Source organism: Scyliorhinus torazame, chromosome 25 (genome assembly GCF_047496885.1).
Source record: "Scyliorhinus torazame isolate Kashiwa2021f chromosome 25, sScyTor2.1, whole genome shotgun sequence".
NCBI lineage: Eukaryota > Metazoa > Chordata > Chondrichthyes > Carcharhiniformes > Scyliorhinidae > Scyliorhinus > Scyliorhinus torazame.
In genome coordinates, this window is record NC_092731.1 from 41,072,343 (window position 1) to 41,090,308 (window position 17,966).

General features: G+C 53.4%; 1 protein-coding gene across 3 annotated transcripts in view; it reads left to right on the forward strand.

The window, feature by feature from the left end:
• Nucleotides 1–570: 570 nt before the first annotated feature.
• The window catches only part of LOC140402502 (uromodulin-like), a 40,404-nt gene continuing 23,008 nt past the window's right edge, over nt 571–17,966 (forward strand). Inside the window, exons 1-2 of one of the 3 annotated variants that reach the window (XM_072490347.1) lie at nt 571–970; nt 7,152–7,201. In XM_072490347.1, coding sequence (XP_072346448.1) covers nt 7,168–7,201 — 34 coding nt within the window. In that variant the 5' untranslated portion in view covers nt 571–970; nt 7,152–7,167. Of the gene's footprint in view, nt 983–7,151; nt 7,202–17,966 lie in introns of all 3 variants that reach the window. The other 2 variants (XM_072490346.1, XM_072490345.1) reach the window with 2 other exon arrangements.

The following is a 17,966-nucleotide window of genomic DNA, read 5'->3' on the forward strand; positions in this document are numbered from 1 at the left end:
AACGGAATTCAGCACAAGTTAAAAACTGCGATGTTCGAAATAAATCAGATATTCCCTTCAGGTAGAAAGGTTCTGTTACTAATTGGGGCTCAAGATTCAAACCTGTGGTTTCCTACATCTCCAGTCAATTCTGACGTGGATGAAAGAGCTGAGCATGTTGTAAAACAGCTCGAACGTCACACAGACAGCACAGTGAGAGCAACATTAAAACACCCCTTGAACAAGTACTGGGATACCTGACATATTAATCATTGTGGCAAATTATAGATTGGTACAACTAAACGAGGTTTAATCAATTTCCTGTTCTGAAGCAATGACACATTCCCGAGCACACGTGTCAGAGTCACTTTATTAAAGCAATTGATTCACTTGAACAAGGTGATTTAATCAGAAAATCTTCACGGTACTACTCGTCCATGTTCGGAGTTGCTAAAACAGATGGCAAACGGTGATTAGTCATTGATTACACACAGTTAAACAAATACACTGAGCCGAATGCGGCTCAGCCGACAAACACCCAGCAAATGGTCAGTGTTAGTTTGGAAAAAATACAAGTCTTGTATAGACTTAGCAAATAGCTTCTCATCACACCCTGTCAATAGGTGCGTTTACTGCACCGATTGACAATCAATACGTTTGGACCCACCTTCCAGGGGGATTTAGAAACTCACCACAATTCTTTTCAGCGAGAGTAATGTAAATATTGTCAGACTTATCTCCAGGACCTAGTTACGGAGATGATATCCACCTGACCACAAATTATTATTTAGACCAACACGTTTAACTCTTTGATGACGTTTTAAATGGCTCCACGATAATGGTGCTTTGATTGATCTGATACAAATCTCAGTTTCTGGTCCAATCCATTTGCCTTATAAGCAGACAGAGGCTGTCACGGACTGTTCAACACTGAGGAACAAGCAACCTGAGTGAACCTGCTCCAGCTCACACGGCAACACCTGAAGCTCCGGTCAGCAATCAGGTATGAATTAGATGATGAGAAGGTTTAATAATAATAACCGCTTATTCTCACAAGTCCACTTCAATGAAGTTACAGTGAAAGTTAGTAGTCGCCACATTCCGGCGCCTGTTCGGGGACGCCGGTACGGGAATTGAACCCACGCTGCTGGCCTTGTTTTGCATTACAAGCCAGCTGTAAACTGGTTTAGCCCACTGTGCTAAACCAGCCCCTGGTTGCCAAACATTCGCTCAGGACTTTGTAACTCCAGTCCCGATACAGAGCTCATTAATGAGCTGTGTCTGTGAGGAGACTGGAGATGGATCTGGAGGATTTACTCAGCAAGTCACAACCCAAAAGTGGTTTAATGATTGGTGTGGGGGAGGGGAGGAGAGGGCTTGTGAATTGTACCAAGAAATATGAACATGTTGGGGTGAAAGTATAATGGGCGGGATTCTCCATTTCAGATTCTCCAATTCAGAGCCTACGTGCTGACGCCGGGACTGAATCGGTGATGTTCTACAACCACGAAAGAGGCACCGGTCCCGGAGCAATTCAGGATGGGTTAATGGGCTTGCACCGTGCCTTGTGGAACTAGAGCAATTCCACTGAAAAACGGTGTCCCATTCTCCAGGGTGGGGATTGGCACTCGTGAGGCTGACAAGCTGCACTCGTGGGGGTCTCCCAGGCGCTCGGAGGCCCCCAGGTACATGTCCTTTGGGTAGGGTGGTACCCTGGCACTGCTGGTTCCACCTGGACAAGCTGGCACTGCCAGCTGCAGAGGCACTTCCAGGATACCAGGTTGGCCAAGGTTCCAAGCTGGCATTTTATGGGGTGGCGATCTGGCCGGGGGGGTGTCCTGCCCGGGTGTTCGGGTGGTGGGGGGTGGGGTGGGGAGGGGGGGGGAGGGGGGGGGGGGGAGTGTTGCCAGTGATGTTACAGATGGGCCTGGAAATCCTCGCATAGTGAGTTCGGTATTGGGGGTTGAGTTGGGGATCGCGTTGGGGGTTCCACAAATGAGGTCACGGTTTAAAAATGGCATCTGCTCTCCCGCCACATTGAGGAGTTCCAGCGGGTGGAGCTGCTCAGTGTAGGAAATGGGGCTATGTACAGCCTCAGTCGCACAATCTCCCCTAAGACCCCCTATCTGACCCGAGTGACATTACAGCATTGTGTTTCTCAATGATGGGAAACCGGAGCCTAACTGCTTTCGCTATGGGACATTAAGCCCATTCAGTTAAATCTCACTCAATATTCCAGGCGTGGTCTCACCAAGGCCCTGTTCGTGTACTTGAATCCTCTCGCAATAAAGGCCTACATTGCATTTCTCTTCTTTACCGCCTGCTGCACCTGCATGTTAACCTTCAGTGACTGGTCTCCGAGGACACCCAGGTCTCGTTGCACACTCCCCTCTCCTAATTTATGGCCATTCAGATTATAGTCAGCCTTCTCATTTTTGAGACCAAAGTGCATAACCTGGCTGTAATGCACTTCACTCACTATAGATAGATAAACTCAATGTCCACTATCCCACTCCCAGAGAGAGACCTCACTCACTATAGATAGATAAACTCAATGTCTACTAACCCACTGCCAGAGACAGACTTCACTCACTATAGATAGATAAACTCAATGTCCACTATCCCACTCCTAGAGAAAGACTTCACTCACTATAGATAGATAAACTCAATGTCTACTATCCCACTCCGAGAGAGAGAGACTTCACTCACCAGAGATAGATAAACTCAATGTCTCCTATCCCACTCCCAGAGAGAGACTTCACTCACTATAGATAGATAAACTCAATGTCCACTATCCCACTCCCAGAGAGAGAGATTTCAATCACTATAGATAGATAAACTCAATGTCTACTATCCCACTCCCAGAGAGAGACTTCACTCACCAGAGATAGATAAACTCAATGTCTACTATCCCACTCCCAGAGAGAAACCTCACTCACTATAGATAGATAAACTCAATGTCTACCATCCCACTCCCAGAGAGAGACTTCACTCACTGTAGATAAACTCAATGTCTACTATCCCACTTCCAGAGAGTTCACTGACTATAGACAGATAAACTCAATGTTTCCTATCCCACTCCCGGAGAGAGACTTCACTCACTATAGATAGATAAACTCAATGTTTCCTATCCCACTCCCAGGGAGAGACTTCACTCACTATAGATAAACTCAATGTCTACTATCCCACTCCAAGAGAGAGAGACTTCACTCACTATAGATAGATAAACTCAATGTCTACTATCCCACTCCCAGAGAGAGACTTCATTCACTATAAATAGATAAACTCAATGTCTACTATCCCACTCCAAGAGAGAGAGACTTCACTAACTATAGATAGATAAACTCAATGTCTACTATCCCATTCCCAGAGAGAGAGAGACTTCATTCACTATAGATAGATAAACTCAATGTCTACTATCCCGCTCCCAAAGAGAGACTTCACTCTCTATAGATAGATAAACTCAATGTCTACTGTCCCATTCCCAGAGAGAGGCGTCACTCACTATAGGTAGATAAACTCAATGTCTACTATCCCACTCCCAGAGAGAGACTTCACTCTCTATAGATAGATAAACTCAATGTCTACTGTCCCATTCCCAGAGAGAGGTGTCACTCACTATAGATAGATAAACTCAATGTCTACTATCCTACTCCCAGAGAGAGAGACTTCACTCGGAAACTTAGCAGGTGATGCAGGATGAGGAGGAGGCCTCGGTGGTGGAGTTGAAAGGTAAGTGGGAGGAGGATTTGGGAGAGGAGATCGAAGAGGGGACGTGGGCAGATGCCGTAGGGAGGGCGAATTCTTCCTCTTCGTGCGCGAGGCTCAGCCTCATACAGTTTAAGATGCTGCACAGGGCACACATGACCGGGACAAGAATGAGCCGGCTCTTTGGAGAGCGAGGACAGGTGTGTTAGGTGCTCAGGGAGCCCAGCAAATCACAATAATATGTTCTGGGCATGCCCAGCGCTGGAGGAATTTTGGAAGGGCGTAGGGAGGACGATGTCGAGGGTGATAGGATCCAGGGTCAGACTGGGCTGGGGGCTCGCAATATTTGGGGTGGCAGAGGGGCCAGGAATGCAGGAGGCGAAAGAGGCCGGAATTCTGGCCTTTGCGTCCCTGGTAGCCCGGCGAAGGATTCTCCTTCAGTGGAAAGATGCGAGGCCCCCAAGTGTGGAATCCTGGATCAGCGATATGGCGGGGTTCATTAAATTGGAGAGGGTGAAATTCACCTTGAGAGGGTCGGTACAAGGGTTCTTCAGGCAGTGGCAACCGTTCTTAGACTTTCTGGCAGAACGATAGACATTGGTCAATGGCAGCAGCTCGGGGGGGGGTGGGCGGGGGGGGGGGGGGGCAGGGCGGGGGTTTACTTTTTTTGTTCATGTTATTTACACTGGAGGGTCTGAGGGGGTGTATACACCTGTTGTGTTAAGTCGGGTGTTAATGTTAATTTATTATTTATGTACGGGGGGAGGGGTTTGGGGGGTTTGGGGGTTGCTTTTTTAGATTGTGTTTTGTACTTAACCCTGTTGGGTTCTTTTTTCTGTCTCATTTTGTCATTGATATTTTAGGAAAACCTTTAATAAAAATTATTTTTTTAAAATAGAAGTGCCAGCCCACACCCTCCCTTTTCTTGGTGCCCACCCTTTCCCCACCCTCCCTCCGACATCATGGTCCCTTTTCCAGCATGCATTTCACGTTGCCTCCCCATTAATTGTCCGGCCAGCATGCAATTGCGTTCCGGGTTCTGGGTAAGGTGAGGTACTTTGTGAGTTCTGGTGATCACAAAAGGTGCTATATAAATACAAGGCTTTTTTAAAAACTGATAGGAGAATAACCAGAATTGGGGAGGTGGGTTCTGAACCACAACAATCCTACATCTCTTCCACCACAGTCAAATGAGCTTGCGTTTCCATGGGAATGAGATGGATGTGCTTGAGATACGCTATCAAATGACACTTTGACCTTCCCTATGTTAATAAAGTCTCCTCCCACTGGCACTGCAAACTTGTGGTGATACACCCCTGTACTTCCCTAGCATTGTACATAGTTATATAATAGTTGTGTGTAACGTGGCCGTGTAATCCTGTGTATTGTACTCTAGCTCTGTAGAGGTTCGGTCACCTGTATGTAATCTGACCTGGCCACGGAGAGCTCCGCCTTGGCCACTCCCCCGGGAGTTAGGTATAAGACCCAGCTTCTGAGACCTGACCCATTTTGTCTGGGGTCGTCTGTGTCGGGTAAGCTTCCTATGTAGTGTATTAAAGCCTTGGTTAAAGTCTCACATGTCTTTGTGGTTCTTGACGCTTAGTGCATCAAAACTTAACTGGGCCAGTACCGGAGGACACGGGCAGCAAGCTAGCACAGTGGTTAGCACTGTTGCTTCACAGCTCCAGGGTCCCAGGTTAGATTCCCGGCTTGGGTCACTGTCTGTGCGGGGTTTGCACGTTCTCATGGTGTCATAGGTCATAGAAGGCAGAGAGTAGCAATGGAAGGGTGATTTTCTAATTGGAGGGCTGTGACTAGTGGTGTTCCACAGGGATTAGTGCTGGGACCTTTGCTCTTTGTAGTATATATAAATGATTTGGAGGAAAATGTAACTGGTCTGATTAGTAAGTTTGCAGACGACACAAAGGTTGGTGGAATTGCGGATAGCGATGAGGACTGTCAGAGGATACAGCAGGATTTAGATTGTTTGGAGACTTGGGCGGAGAGATGGCAGGTGGAGTTTAATCCGAACAAATGTGAGGTAATGCATTTTGGAAGGTCTAATGCAGGTAGAGAATATACAGTGAATGGTAGAACCCTCAAGAGTATTGAAAGTCAGAGAGATCTAGGTGTACAGGTACATAGGTCACTGAAAGGGGCAACACAGGTGGAGAAGGTAGTCAAGAAGGCATACGGCATGCTTGCCTTCATTGGCCGGGGCACTGAGTATAAGAATTGGCAAGTCATGTTGCAGCTGTATAGAACCTTAGTTAGGCCACACTTGGAGTATAGTGTTCAATTCTGGTCGCCACACTACCAGAAGGATGTGGAGGCTTTAGAGAGGGTGCAGAAGAGATTTACCAGGATGTTGCCTGGTATGGAGGGCATTTGCTATGAGGAGCGGTTGAATGAACTCGGTTTGTTCTCACTGGAACGACAGAGGTTGAGGGATGACCTGATCGAGGTCTACAAAATTATGAGGGGCATAGACAGAATGGATAGTCAGAGGCTTTTCCCTGGGGTAGAGGGGTCAATTACTAGGGGACATAGGTTTAAGGTGCGAAGGGCAAGGTTTAGAGGAGATGTACGAGGCACGTTTTTTACACAGAGGGTAGTGGGTGCCTGGAACTCGCTGCCGGAGGAGGTGGTGGAAGCAGGGACAATAGTGACATTTAAGGGGCATCTTGACAAATACATGAATAGGATGAGAATAGAGGAAGATGGACCAAGGAAGTGTAGAAGATTTTAGTTTAGATGGGCAGCATGGTCGGCACGGGCTTGGAGGGCCGAAGGGCCTGTTCCTGTGCTGTACATTTCTTTGTTCTTTCTTCTTGCTCTTTGTTCACGAAAGGCAGATAAACTCAATGTCTACTATCCCATTCCCAGAGAGAGACATCACTCACTATAGATAGATAAACTCAATATCTACTATCCCACTCCCAGAGAGAGACTTCACTCACTATAGATCAATAAACTCACTGGCTACAACCCAGTCCCAGTGAGAGAGAATCACTCACTATAGATAGATAAACTCAATGTTGACTATCCCACTCTCAAGAGAGAGAGACTTCACTTACTATAGATAGATGAACTCAATGTCTACTATCCCACTCCCAGAGAGAGACTTCACTCTCTATAGGTAAACAAACTCAATGTTTACTATCCCACTCCCAGAGAGAGACTTCACTCTCTATAGGTAAACAAACTCAATGTCCACTATCCCACTCCCAGAGAGAGACTTCACTCACTGTAGATAGATAAACTCAATGTCTACTATCCCACTCCAAGAGATAGACTTCACTCTCTATAGGTAAACAAACTCAAAGTCTACTATCCCACTCCCAGAGAGAGACTTCACTCTCTATCGGTAAACAAACTCTATGTCTGCTATCTCACTCACATTCTCTATCATTTTCCCATCTCGGGAATTTTCTCTAATGTGGATTGTCCATTTTCAATTACAGAATATCACTGAGAGAGATGAAGACGTTGTTGTTGATTCTGGGCTATCTGAGTAAGTAACCTTCATTCAGGACACCAAATACAATTGTGATCATTCAGCATCATCCCCGGAAAATAGATGGAGTAGAGAGGAAGAGACTTTTCCCCTTGGTGGAGGGATCAATGACCATGGGGTAGAGATTTCAGGTGAGGGGCAGGAGGTTCAGAGGGGATGTGAGGGAAACCTTTTCACCCAGAGTGCGGTGGGAGTTTTGACCCCGCTGCCTGAAAGGGAGGTGGAGGCAGAGACCCTCATAACATTTAAGAAGTGTTTCGATGTGCGCTTGTGATCCCCGGGCAGACACGGCTAGGGGCCAAGTGCCGGGAAATGGGATTAGAATAGTCAGCTGGTTGTTTTTGACCGGCCCAGACCTGATGGGCTGAAGGGCCCTTTCTGTGCAATGTGAATCTCTCACTCCAACAGCTCCTGATATTCGGATCAAAGATCTGATCAAAGAACTGCAGTTTTATCCGAGAAAGTGATTTTTGGAGAGGTTTTATTGAAGGGTGTGTATTTCGGAAGGAGTTCGGGAACGAGAGGAAGATGAAGTTACTGAGAGCTTTCGGGAAGACATTCCCCAGCTTCGAATGTTGGGATGAGGTTGTGGCCTCCGCTGATTGGGTGGAGGGAATGGGTGCTGTGATGGGGGCGGAGGGATGGAGTTTGAGGATGAGGGACATGGATTTTGGGCGGAGGGATGGAGTTTGAGGATGAGGGACATGGATTGTGGGCGGAGGGATGGAGTTTGAGGATGAGGGACATGGATTGTGGGCGGAGGGATGGAGTTTGAGGATGAGGGACATGGATTGTGGGCGGAGGGATGGAGTTTGAGGATGAGGGACATGGATTGTGGGCGGAGGGATGGAGTTTGAGAATGAGGGACATGGATTGTGGGTGGAGGGATGGAGTTTGTGGATGAGGGACATGGATTGTGGATGGAGGGATGGAGTTTGAGAATCAGGGACATGGATTGTGGGCGGAGGGATGGAGTTTGAGGATCAGCGACATGGATTGTGGGCGGAGGGATGGTGTTTGAGGACGAGGGACATGGATTGGGGCCGGGGGGATGGAGTTTGAGGATCAGTGACATGGATTGTGGGTGGGGGGATGGAGTTTGAGGATCAGTGACATGGATTGGGGGTGGAGGGATGGAGTTTGAGGATCAGGGACATGGACCGTGGGCGGAGGGATGGAGTTTGAGGACCAGGGACATGGATTGGGGGCGGAGGGATGGAGTTTGAGGATCAGAGACATGGATTGTGGGCGGAGGGATGCAGTTTGAGGATGAGGAACATGGATTGGGGGTGGAGGGATGGAGTTTGACGATCAGGGACATGGATTGGGGGCGGAGGGATGGAGTTTGAGGATCAGTCACATGGATTGTGGGCGGAGGGATGGAGTTTGAGGATGAGGGACATGGATTGTGGACGGAGGGATGGAGTTTGAGAATCAGGGACATGGATTGTGGGCGGAGGGATGATGTTTGAGGATGAGGGACATGGATTGGGGGTGGAGGGATGGAGTTTGATGATCAGGGACATGGATTGGGGGCGGAGGGATGGAGTTTGAGGATCAGGGACATGGATTGGGGGCGGAGGGATGGAGTTTGAGGATCAGGGATATGGATTGTGGCGGAGGGATGGAGGTTGAGGATGAGGGACATGGATTGTGGGCGGAGGGATGGAGTTTGATGATCAGGGACATGGATTGGGGCGGAGGGATGGAGTTTGAGGATGAGGGACATGGATTGTGGGCGGAGGGATGGAGGTTGAGGATGAGGGACATGGATTGTGGGTGGAGGGATGGAGGTTGAGGATGAGGGACATGGATTGTGGGCGGAGGGATGGAGGTTGAGGGTGAGGGACATGGATTGTGGGTGGAGGGATTGAGTTTGAGGATGAGGGACATGATTTGTGGGCAGAGGGATGGAGTTTGAGGATGAGGGACATCGATTGTGGGCGGAGGGATGGAGTTTGAGGATCAGGGACATGGATTGTACGGCCAGAGGAAATTGCGACCTAAGGATCTGAGAGGATTTGAGTTTGAGGATGGCCAGGGGAGTTTACACAATGACCTCAGTCGGAGAGTTTGCCGGGGGAGCTGACAGCTTTGTTTATCTGAGGGACAATGTTGAAAAAACTGCTGGTCTTTATTCGTTTTCCTTTCTCCCCAGCCACACTTGTGTCTCTGATCTAAGAGATTATAACTTGCCGGTAGTTGATAAATTAGCTAACTATTTGACTTCTCAATGCAGTAAGTCACCTTGGACGGGCATGTGGTGGTCATGACTGCAACAGGTAGCAATCTGTGGGAGACATCGCAACGCCGGACACATATCAGCAGAAAGTGTCTGCAGCTCAGGAAACTTTTGGCTGCGAGTTGCTGAGCTGGAGTCTGAGTTGTGGACATTGCGAAGTCACGGGGAATGGGAGAGTTTCCTGGATACTTAGTTCCAGGGGGCAGTCCCAGGCCAACGGTGAGGGACCGGAGGGTGTGATTTCAGGGAAGGTGGTGATGGAGGAGCCTCAGTCCCTGACTTCGCCCAACAGGAATGAGGTGTGTGTTACCTGTGCGGATGAGGAGAAGGACTGGAGTGTGGAAGAGGGGACTGAGCATGGCACCTTGGTGAAGTTTGCCATCTCCAGTGCTTGGAGAACAAGAAGCTTTGTGATAGGAGACAGTTTGGTCAGGGGCAGCGAGACTGTACTCTGCAGGCACAATCCGGAGCCCGTCCAGTGCCGGGGTTCAGGATATCTCCTGTCTGGAGAGGAACTTGGCCGTGAGAAGGGGAGGATCCAGTGTTTGTGTCTCATATGGGATTCAATGACACACACAGGACTTGGACACAGGTTCTGAATCGGGGATTTGAGCAGTTGGGGGCAAGAATCTGGAAACGTTGTCACTTTGGTTTATTCCCTGAACCAGGTACCAGTTGAGACAGAGCCGAGTGTTGTGGAGAGCCCGTACCCAGGGGCAGGGAGATGGACTTTCCAAACCTAGAACTGATGTATTCCGTTCCAAACAAACAAAAAGGTGGAGGGGTGAGGGGCGGGGCGGGGGGGTGAGGCGCTGGAGGGAGGGGAGGCGCTGGAGGGAGGGGAGGCACTGGAGGGAGGGGAGGCGCTGGAGGGAGGGGAGGCGCTGGAGGGAGGGGAGGCGCTGGAGGGAGGGGAGGCGCTGGAGGGAGGGGAGGCGCTGGAGGGAGGAGAGGCGCTGGAGGGAGGGGAGGGGCTGGAGGGAGGGGAGGGGCTGGAGGGTGGGGAGGCGCTGCAGGGAGGGGGGGCGATGCAGGGAGGGGGGGCACTGGAGGGAGGGGAGGCGATGCAGGGAGAGGAGACGCTGGAGGGAGAGTATGTGTGGGAGGGAGGGGAGGCGCTGGAGTGAGGGGAGGCGCTGGAGGGAGGGGAGGCGCTGGAGGGAGGGGAGGCGCTGGAGGGAGGGGAGGCGCTGGAGGGAGGGGAGGCGCTGGAGGGAGGGGAGGCGCTGGAGGGAGGGGAGGCGCTGGAGGGAGGGGAGGCGCTGGAGGGAGGGGAGGCACTGGAGGGAGGGGGGCACTGCAGGGAGGGGAGGCGCTGGAGGGAGGGGAGGCGCTGGAGGGAGGGGAGGCGCACTGCAGGGAGGGAGGCACTGCAGGGAGGGGGGCACTGCAGGGAGGGGAGGCGCTGGAGGGAGGGGAGGCGCTGGAGGGAGGGGAGGCACTGGAGGGAGGGGGGCACTGCAGGGAGGGGAGGCGCACTGCAGGGAGGGAGGCACTGCAGGGAGGGGAGGCGCTGGAGGGAGAGTATGTGAGGGAGGGGAGGCGCTGGAGGGAGGGGAGGCGCTGGAGGGAGGGGAGGCGCTGGAGGGAGGGGAGGCGCTGGAGGGAGGGGAGGCGCTGGAGGGAGGGGAGGCGCTGGAGGGAGGGGAGGCGCTGGAGGGAGGGGAGGCGCTGGAGGGAGGGGAGGCGCTGGAGGGAGGGGAGGCGCTGGAGGGAGGGGAGGCGCTGGAGGGAGGGGAAGCGCTGGAGGTCGGTGAGCACTGGAGGGTGCCAAAATGCAGGCCGGAGGCTCGGCTCAGATGAGGGGCTGGAGGGATGTGAGGCACCGGAGAGAGCTTGGGCACTGGGCAGTGTGACGTTGTGGAGGGAAGCTATGCCCTGGGGAGAGGTGGGATCCTGCAGGGAGGTGAGGTGTGGGAGAGGGCGAGAGGCTGCAGGGAGGGTTTGAGTGGTGGGAGGGCAGATGTAGTGGTAGGTGATGGAGGGAGAGTTTGGGTGGAGGTAGAATTTGGGTGGAGAGGTGGAAGTGGTGGCGGAGGGCTTGGCGAGGGGTATCATGGGCATCAGGGGGGTTTAGGGAGGGAGAGTTTGGGTGAAATGAGGCTTTGGAAGGAAGATCTGGGGAAGGATAGTTTGGATTGGGAGTATTCCGAGATGGAGGGAGTGTTTGCTGAGGAAAGCTTTGGAGATGGCGGGTTTGGACGGAGCGAGTGTTTGGGGGGAGTGAGGGTATGGGGGGGCAAGGGAGAGTTTGGGGGGGCGAGTGAGGGTTCTGGGGGCGAGTGAGGGTTCTGGGGGCGAGTGAGGGTTCTGGGGGCGAGTGAGGGTTTGGGGGAGCGAGGTAGATTTTGGGGGCGAGTGACGGTTTGGTGGTGCGAGGGAGGGTTTGGGGGAGCGAGGGAGGGTTTGGGGGAGCGAGGGAGGGCTTGGGGAGCGAGGGAGTGTTTGGGGGAGCGAGGGAGTGTTTGGGGGAGCGAGGGAGTGTTTGGGGGAGCGAGGGAGTGTTTGGGGGAGCGAGGGAGTGTTTGGGGAGTGAGGGAGTGTTTGGGGGAGCGAGGGAGTGTTTGGGGGAGCGAAGGAGTGTTTGGGGGAGCGAGGGGGTGTTTGGGGGAGCGAGGGAGGGTTTGGGGGTCTGAGGGAGGGCTTGGGGGAGCGAGGGAGGGCTTGCGGGAGTGAGGGAGGGTTTGGGGGTGGGAGGGAGGGCTTGGGGGCGCAAGGGAGAGTTTGGGGAGGGATGGAGGGTTTGGGGGAGCAAGGGAGGGCTTGGGGAGCGAGGGAGGGTTTGGGGGAGCGAGGGAGGGTTTGGGGGAACGTGTGAGGGTTTGGGGGAGGAATGAGGTTTTGGGGGTGAGGGAGGGTTTAGGGGGAGCGAGGGAGTGTTTGGGGGCAAGGGAGTGTTGGGGGTGCAAGGATTGTTTGGGGGGGCAAGGATTGTTTGGGGGGGCAAGGGAGGCTTTGGGGGCAAGGGTAGGTTTTGGGGTGGCAAGGGAGTGTTTGGGACGGCGAGGGAGTGTTTGGGACGGCGAGGGAGTGTTTGGGACGGCGAGGGAGTGTTTGGGGGAGCGAGGGAGTGTTTGGGGGGCAAGGATTGTTTGGGGGGCAAGAGAGGGTCTGGGCGGCAAGAGTAGGTTTTGGGTGGGCAAGGGAGTGTTTGGGGGGGGCAAGGGTGGGTTTGGGGAGGGACGGTGGGTGGGTTTGGGGAAGTGGAGGGTGGGTTTGGGGGAGGGGGTTTTGGGGAGGGGGGGAGGGTGCGTTTGGGGAGGGGGAGGGGGGTTTGGGGAGGGGAGGGGGGGTTTGGGGAGGGGAGGGGGGGTTTGGGGAGGAGGGTTTGGGACGGCGAGGGGGTGTTTGGGACGGCGAGGGGGTGGTTGGGACGGCGAGGGAGTGGTTGGGCCGGCGAGGGAGTGTTTGGGACGGCGAGGGAGGGTTTGGGGGAGCAAGGGAGGGTTTGGGGTGGCAAGGATTGTTTGGGGGGCAAGAGAGGGTCTGGGGGCAAGGGTAGGTTTGGGGGGGGCAAGGGAGTGTTTGGGGGAGCGAGGGAGTGTTTGGGGGAGCGAGGGAGGGTTTGGGGGTTGGAGGGAGGGTTTGGGGGTGGGAGGGAGGGTTTGGGGAGTGAGGGAGAGTTTGGGGGTCGAGGGAGGGTTTAGGGAGAGCGAGGGAGGATTTGGGGGAGCAAGGGAGGGTTTAGGGGAGCGAGGGAGGGCTTGGGGAGCAAGGGAGGTGTTGGGGAGCAAGGGAGAGTTTGGGGAGTGATGGAGGGTTTGGGGGTGCAAGGGAGGGCTTGGGGGGCGAGGGAGGGGTTGGGGGAGCGAGTGAGAGTTTGGAGGAGCGTGTGAGGGTTTGGGGAGGAATGAGGTTTTGGAGGGCGAGGGAGTGTTTGGCGAAGCGTGTGAGGGTTTGGGGAGCGAGTGTTTGGGGGGCAAGGGAGTGTTTGGGGGGGCAAGGATTGTTTGGGGTGGCAAGGGAGGGTTTGGGGGCAAGGGTAGATTTTAGGGTGGCGAGGGAGTGTTTGGGAGGGCGAGGGAGTGTTTGGGACGGCGAGGGAGTGTTTGGGACGACGAGGGAGTGTTTGGGGGGGGCAAGGGTGGGTTTGGGGAGGGACGGTGGGTGGGTTTGGGGAAGTGGAGGGTGGGTTTGGGGGGAGGGGTGTTTGGGGAGGGGGGAGGGGTGTTTGAGGAGGGGGGATTTGGGGAGGGAGTGTTTGGGGAGATGAGGGAGTGTTTGGGACGGCGAGGGAGTGTTTGGGACTTCGAGGGAGGGTTTGGGGGAGCGATGGAAGGTTTGGGGGGCAAGGGTAGGTTTTGGGGGGGAAGGGAGTGTTTGGGGGGGCAAGGGTGGGTTTGGGGAGGGACGGTGGGTGGGTTTGGGGAAATGCAGGGTGGGTTTGGGGAGGGGGGTAGGGTGCGTTTGGGGAGGGGGGAGGGTGGGTTTGGGGAGGGGGGGAGGGGGGGGGTTGGGGAGGGGGGAGGGGGGTTTGGGGAGGGAGGAGGGGGGGTTTGGGGAGGGAGGGTTTTGGGAGGGACGATGGGTGGGTTTGGGGAAGTGCAGGGAGGGTTTGGGGAGGGAGGGTTTGGGGAGGGAGGGAAGGTGGGGGGGTTTGGGGAGGGAGGGTTTGGGGAGTGAGGGTGAAGAACAAAGAATGATACAGCACAGGAACAGGCCCTTCGGCCCTCCAAGCCTGTGCTGACCACGCTACCTGCAGAAACTAAACCGCCCACACTTACGGATTCCGTAACTTTCCGTTCCCACCCTATTTATACTTTTGTCTAGATTCCCATTAAATGCCACTATTGTACCTCCCAGGCAGCGCTTCCCATATAATTACCACCCTCTGTGTAAAAGACTTGCCTCGTGCATCTGTTCTAAACTTTTCCCCATGGGCTTTGAACCTATGTCCCCTAGTACTTGACTCTCCTACCCTTGGAAAGAGCATCGTCACCACCCGCTTGAACTCGCTGCTCCCCCAGCCACTTGTATATATCCCCAATTCTTCCCTTACCTTCCACATCCGGAAGTAGCAGTCGCTCCAGCAGAGTGTATCCCGGCAACTAAGGGAACCCCCTCCAGACATTTTGTGCAAAGTCTCTAACCTGCAGATACCTGAACTCACTCCCCCTCGGCAGCTCTACCCTCTCCCTTATCTCCTCCAGACTGGCGAACCCTCCTCCAAATAGAGATCCCTCACCTTGACCAGCCTCACTTCCCTCCACCTCCCGTATGCACTAACCTGCCCCCCCCCCCCCCCCGCCCCCCGGCGCAAACCCATGATTCTCGCACAGCGGCGTTAGCACCGACATCCCTTCCACCCTAAAATGCCTCCTCAGCTGTTTCCATATCTTCACCGTGGACTGCACCACTGGGCTCCCTGAATACCTACTCGGAGCCATTGGCAATGCTGCCGTCACCATAGCCCTCAAACTAGACCCCTCACAAGATTCCTCCTCCATCCTAACCCACTCTCCCTCTTCTCCTTCCCACCACCGCCGCACCTTGTCCACATCCCCCATCCATAAAAATGAAGAGAGTTCGGCAACGCCAACCCCACCTGCGGCCTCTGCCTCTGTAGCAGGGTCCCCCCCCACCCCGGCACCTTCCCCGTCCATACAAATTCCACTTTCCGAAAAAAGGCGTTTGGTACAAAGATCGGGAGGGCATGAAAGATAATCAAGAATCTCGGCAGAATATTCATTTTCACCACTTGGACCCTCCCCGCCAGCGTTAAATTCAGCGTATCCCACCTCTGATGATCCTCGCTCGCCACCTCCACCAGCTTTGTTAAGTTCCACTTATGGAGCCCCCTCCATTCTCTTGCTACCTGAATCCCCAAATACCTAAACCTATCCCTCACTACCGTAAATGGCACCCCCCCTAAATTATCCCACTGTGCCAGCTCATTCACCGGGAAAACCCTGCATTTCCTTACATTCAACTTGTATCCTGAGAACCCTCCAAACCTCCCCAACAGGCCCATAACCCTTCCCATACTCTCCAACAGATCCGAAACATACAGCAAGAGGTAATCGTCATAGAGCGACACCGTTGCTTCCTCTGTCCCTCATAATCCCCCGCCACTCTGCCGACCCCTGAGAGCCATCGCCAATGGCTCTATAGCCAGTGCAAACAGCAGCGGTGACAGCGGGCACCCCTGCCTCGTACCCCTGTGTAAGTCAAAGCTTCGTGAGCTCATATCATTCATCCTCGCCCTTGGTGCCACATACAGCAACGGTACACAGGCCACAAATTTCGGCCCAAACTCAAACCTTCCCAAAACCTTCAACAAGTACTGCCACTCCACCTGATCAAATGCCTCCTTCGCGTCCATGGACACCACCACCTCCGGTACCAGAGCCCGTGACGGATTCATCACCACATTCAACAGCCGTCTTATATTACTCGCGAGCTGCCTGCCCCTCACAAAGCCTGTTTCATCTTCTACCACACCCCCGGGACACACTCCTCCACCCTCCCCGCCAACAACTTACCCAATACTTTCACATCCGTGTTCAATAGTGATATGGGCCGATACGACGCACATCCCACCGGGTCCTTCCCCTTTATCGGGTTAGTTTGATTACTGCCTGCGTCATCGTCTCCGGCAACTCCCCCTTCTCCAGTGCTTCATCAAACGCCCCAACAGATGTGGTGCCAGGTCTGTCGCAAATTCCTGATAAAATTCTGCCGGGTACCCATCCGGCCCTGGGGTCTTCCCCGACTTCATACCCCTGATACTATCCAGCACGTCCCTCAGCCCCAGGGGCTCCTCCAACGCCTGCCTCTTTGCTTCCTCCACTTAGGGAAATTCCAGCTTGTCCTGACACCGCCCATTTCCCCCTCCTCTCTCCCCGGGTCTGCCTCTTAAAGACCCTGCTTGTACTCCCTAATTGCCTCATTTATCTTCCCTGTCTCTGACACCACATCCCCAGCCCCAGTCCACATCTTCAATATTTCCCTGGATGCAGTCTGCCTCCGCAGCTGGTGCGCCAGCATGCGGCTCACCTTCTCCCCATACTCATATTGCACCCCTCTTGCCCTCCGCAGTTGCCCTACCGCACTCCCTGTTGTCAGCCTGTCAAACTGCCCCGGCAACTTTTTTCTCATCGCCAATCCCTCCACTGTGGGCACCCTCAAATATTCTCTGTCCACCTCCACTATCTTGGTCACGAGACGGTCATGTTCCTTCCTCCTTTCCCTATCCACACGAGCCTTAAAATAAATAATTTCACCCCCGGACCACCGCCTTCAGTGCTTCCTAAACAAATAGCCGTCGGCACGTCCCCATTCTGATTCAACTCCACATGCTCCTTAATCACCGCCGGCAGCTTATCACAGAAACCTCCATCCGCCAACAACCCCGAGTCAAACCTCCACCCCAGCCTCTGCTCTCGTCCTGATCTGAACCGATTCTCCAGCCAGTGGGGCGCATGCTCCGAGATAACTATCCCCACATTCTCTGACCTCTCCACCCCAACCAAAATCTCCCGACCCAGTACAAAGTAATCAATCCTCAAATAAAACTAGTGGACGTGTGAGAAGAAGGAATACTCCCTTCCCCCTGGGTTCTGATAACGCCATGGATCCATCATACCCATCCTCTCCATAAACCCCCCGAGCCCTTGCCATTCACACCCCACCCACCGACCTGAGGCTCGACCTATCCAACCCTGGTTCTAAGATACAATTGAAATCTCCTCCTATGAACAACTGGTTCTTGTCCAAATCCGGGATTTCTGCCAGCAACCCCTTCATAAAACCCACATCATCCCAATTTGGGGCATTCACATCTACCAACACCACTGGTGCCCCTTCCAATACCCCACTCACACTCACATATCTCCCACCCAGATTCCTTACCTCCTTTGCACACACGTATCCCATTTTTTTGCTCATTAAAATTGCCATTACCCTCAATTTCAAATCAAACCCCGAGCAAAAATCCAGCCAGACCCACCCCTTCCTTAACCTAACCTAGTCCTCCACACAGAGGTGCATCTCCTGCAGAAAGACCAACCCCGCTTAAAAACTCCTGTGGTACGCGAACAGCCCCGGCCTTTTAACCGGCCCATTATGAGGAAAGGCTGATGGACTTGAGGTTGTTTTCGTTGGAGAGAAGAAGGTTAAGAGGAGACTTAATAGAGGCATACAAAATGATCGGGGGTTTAGATAGGGTGGACAGTGAGAGCCTTCTCCCGCGGATGGAAATGGCTGGCACGAGGGCACATAGCCTTAAACTGAGAGGTAATAGATATAGGGCAGAGGTCAGAGGTAGGTTCTTTACGCAAAGAGTAGTGAGGCCGTGGAATGCCCTACCTGCTACAGTAGTGAACTCGCCAACATTGAGGGCATTTAAAAGTTTATTGGATAAGCATATGGATGATAATGGCATAGTGTAGGTTAGATGGCTTTTGTTTTTTGACTTCCCATGTCGGTGCAACATCGTGGGCCGAAGGGCCTGTACTGCGCTGTATCGTTCTATGTTCTATGTTCTATTCAGTCCCCGGACGTTCCATATTACCAGCCTTA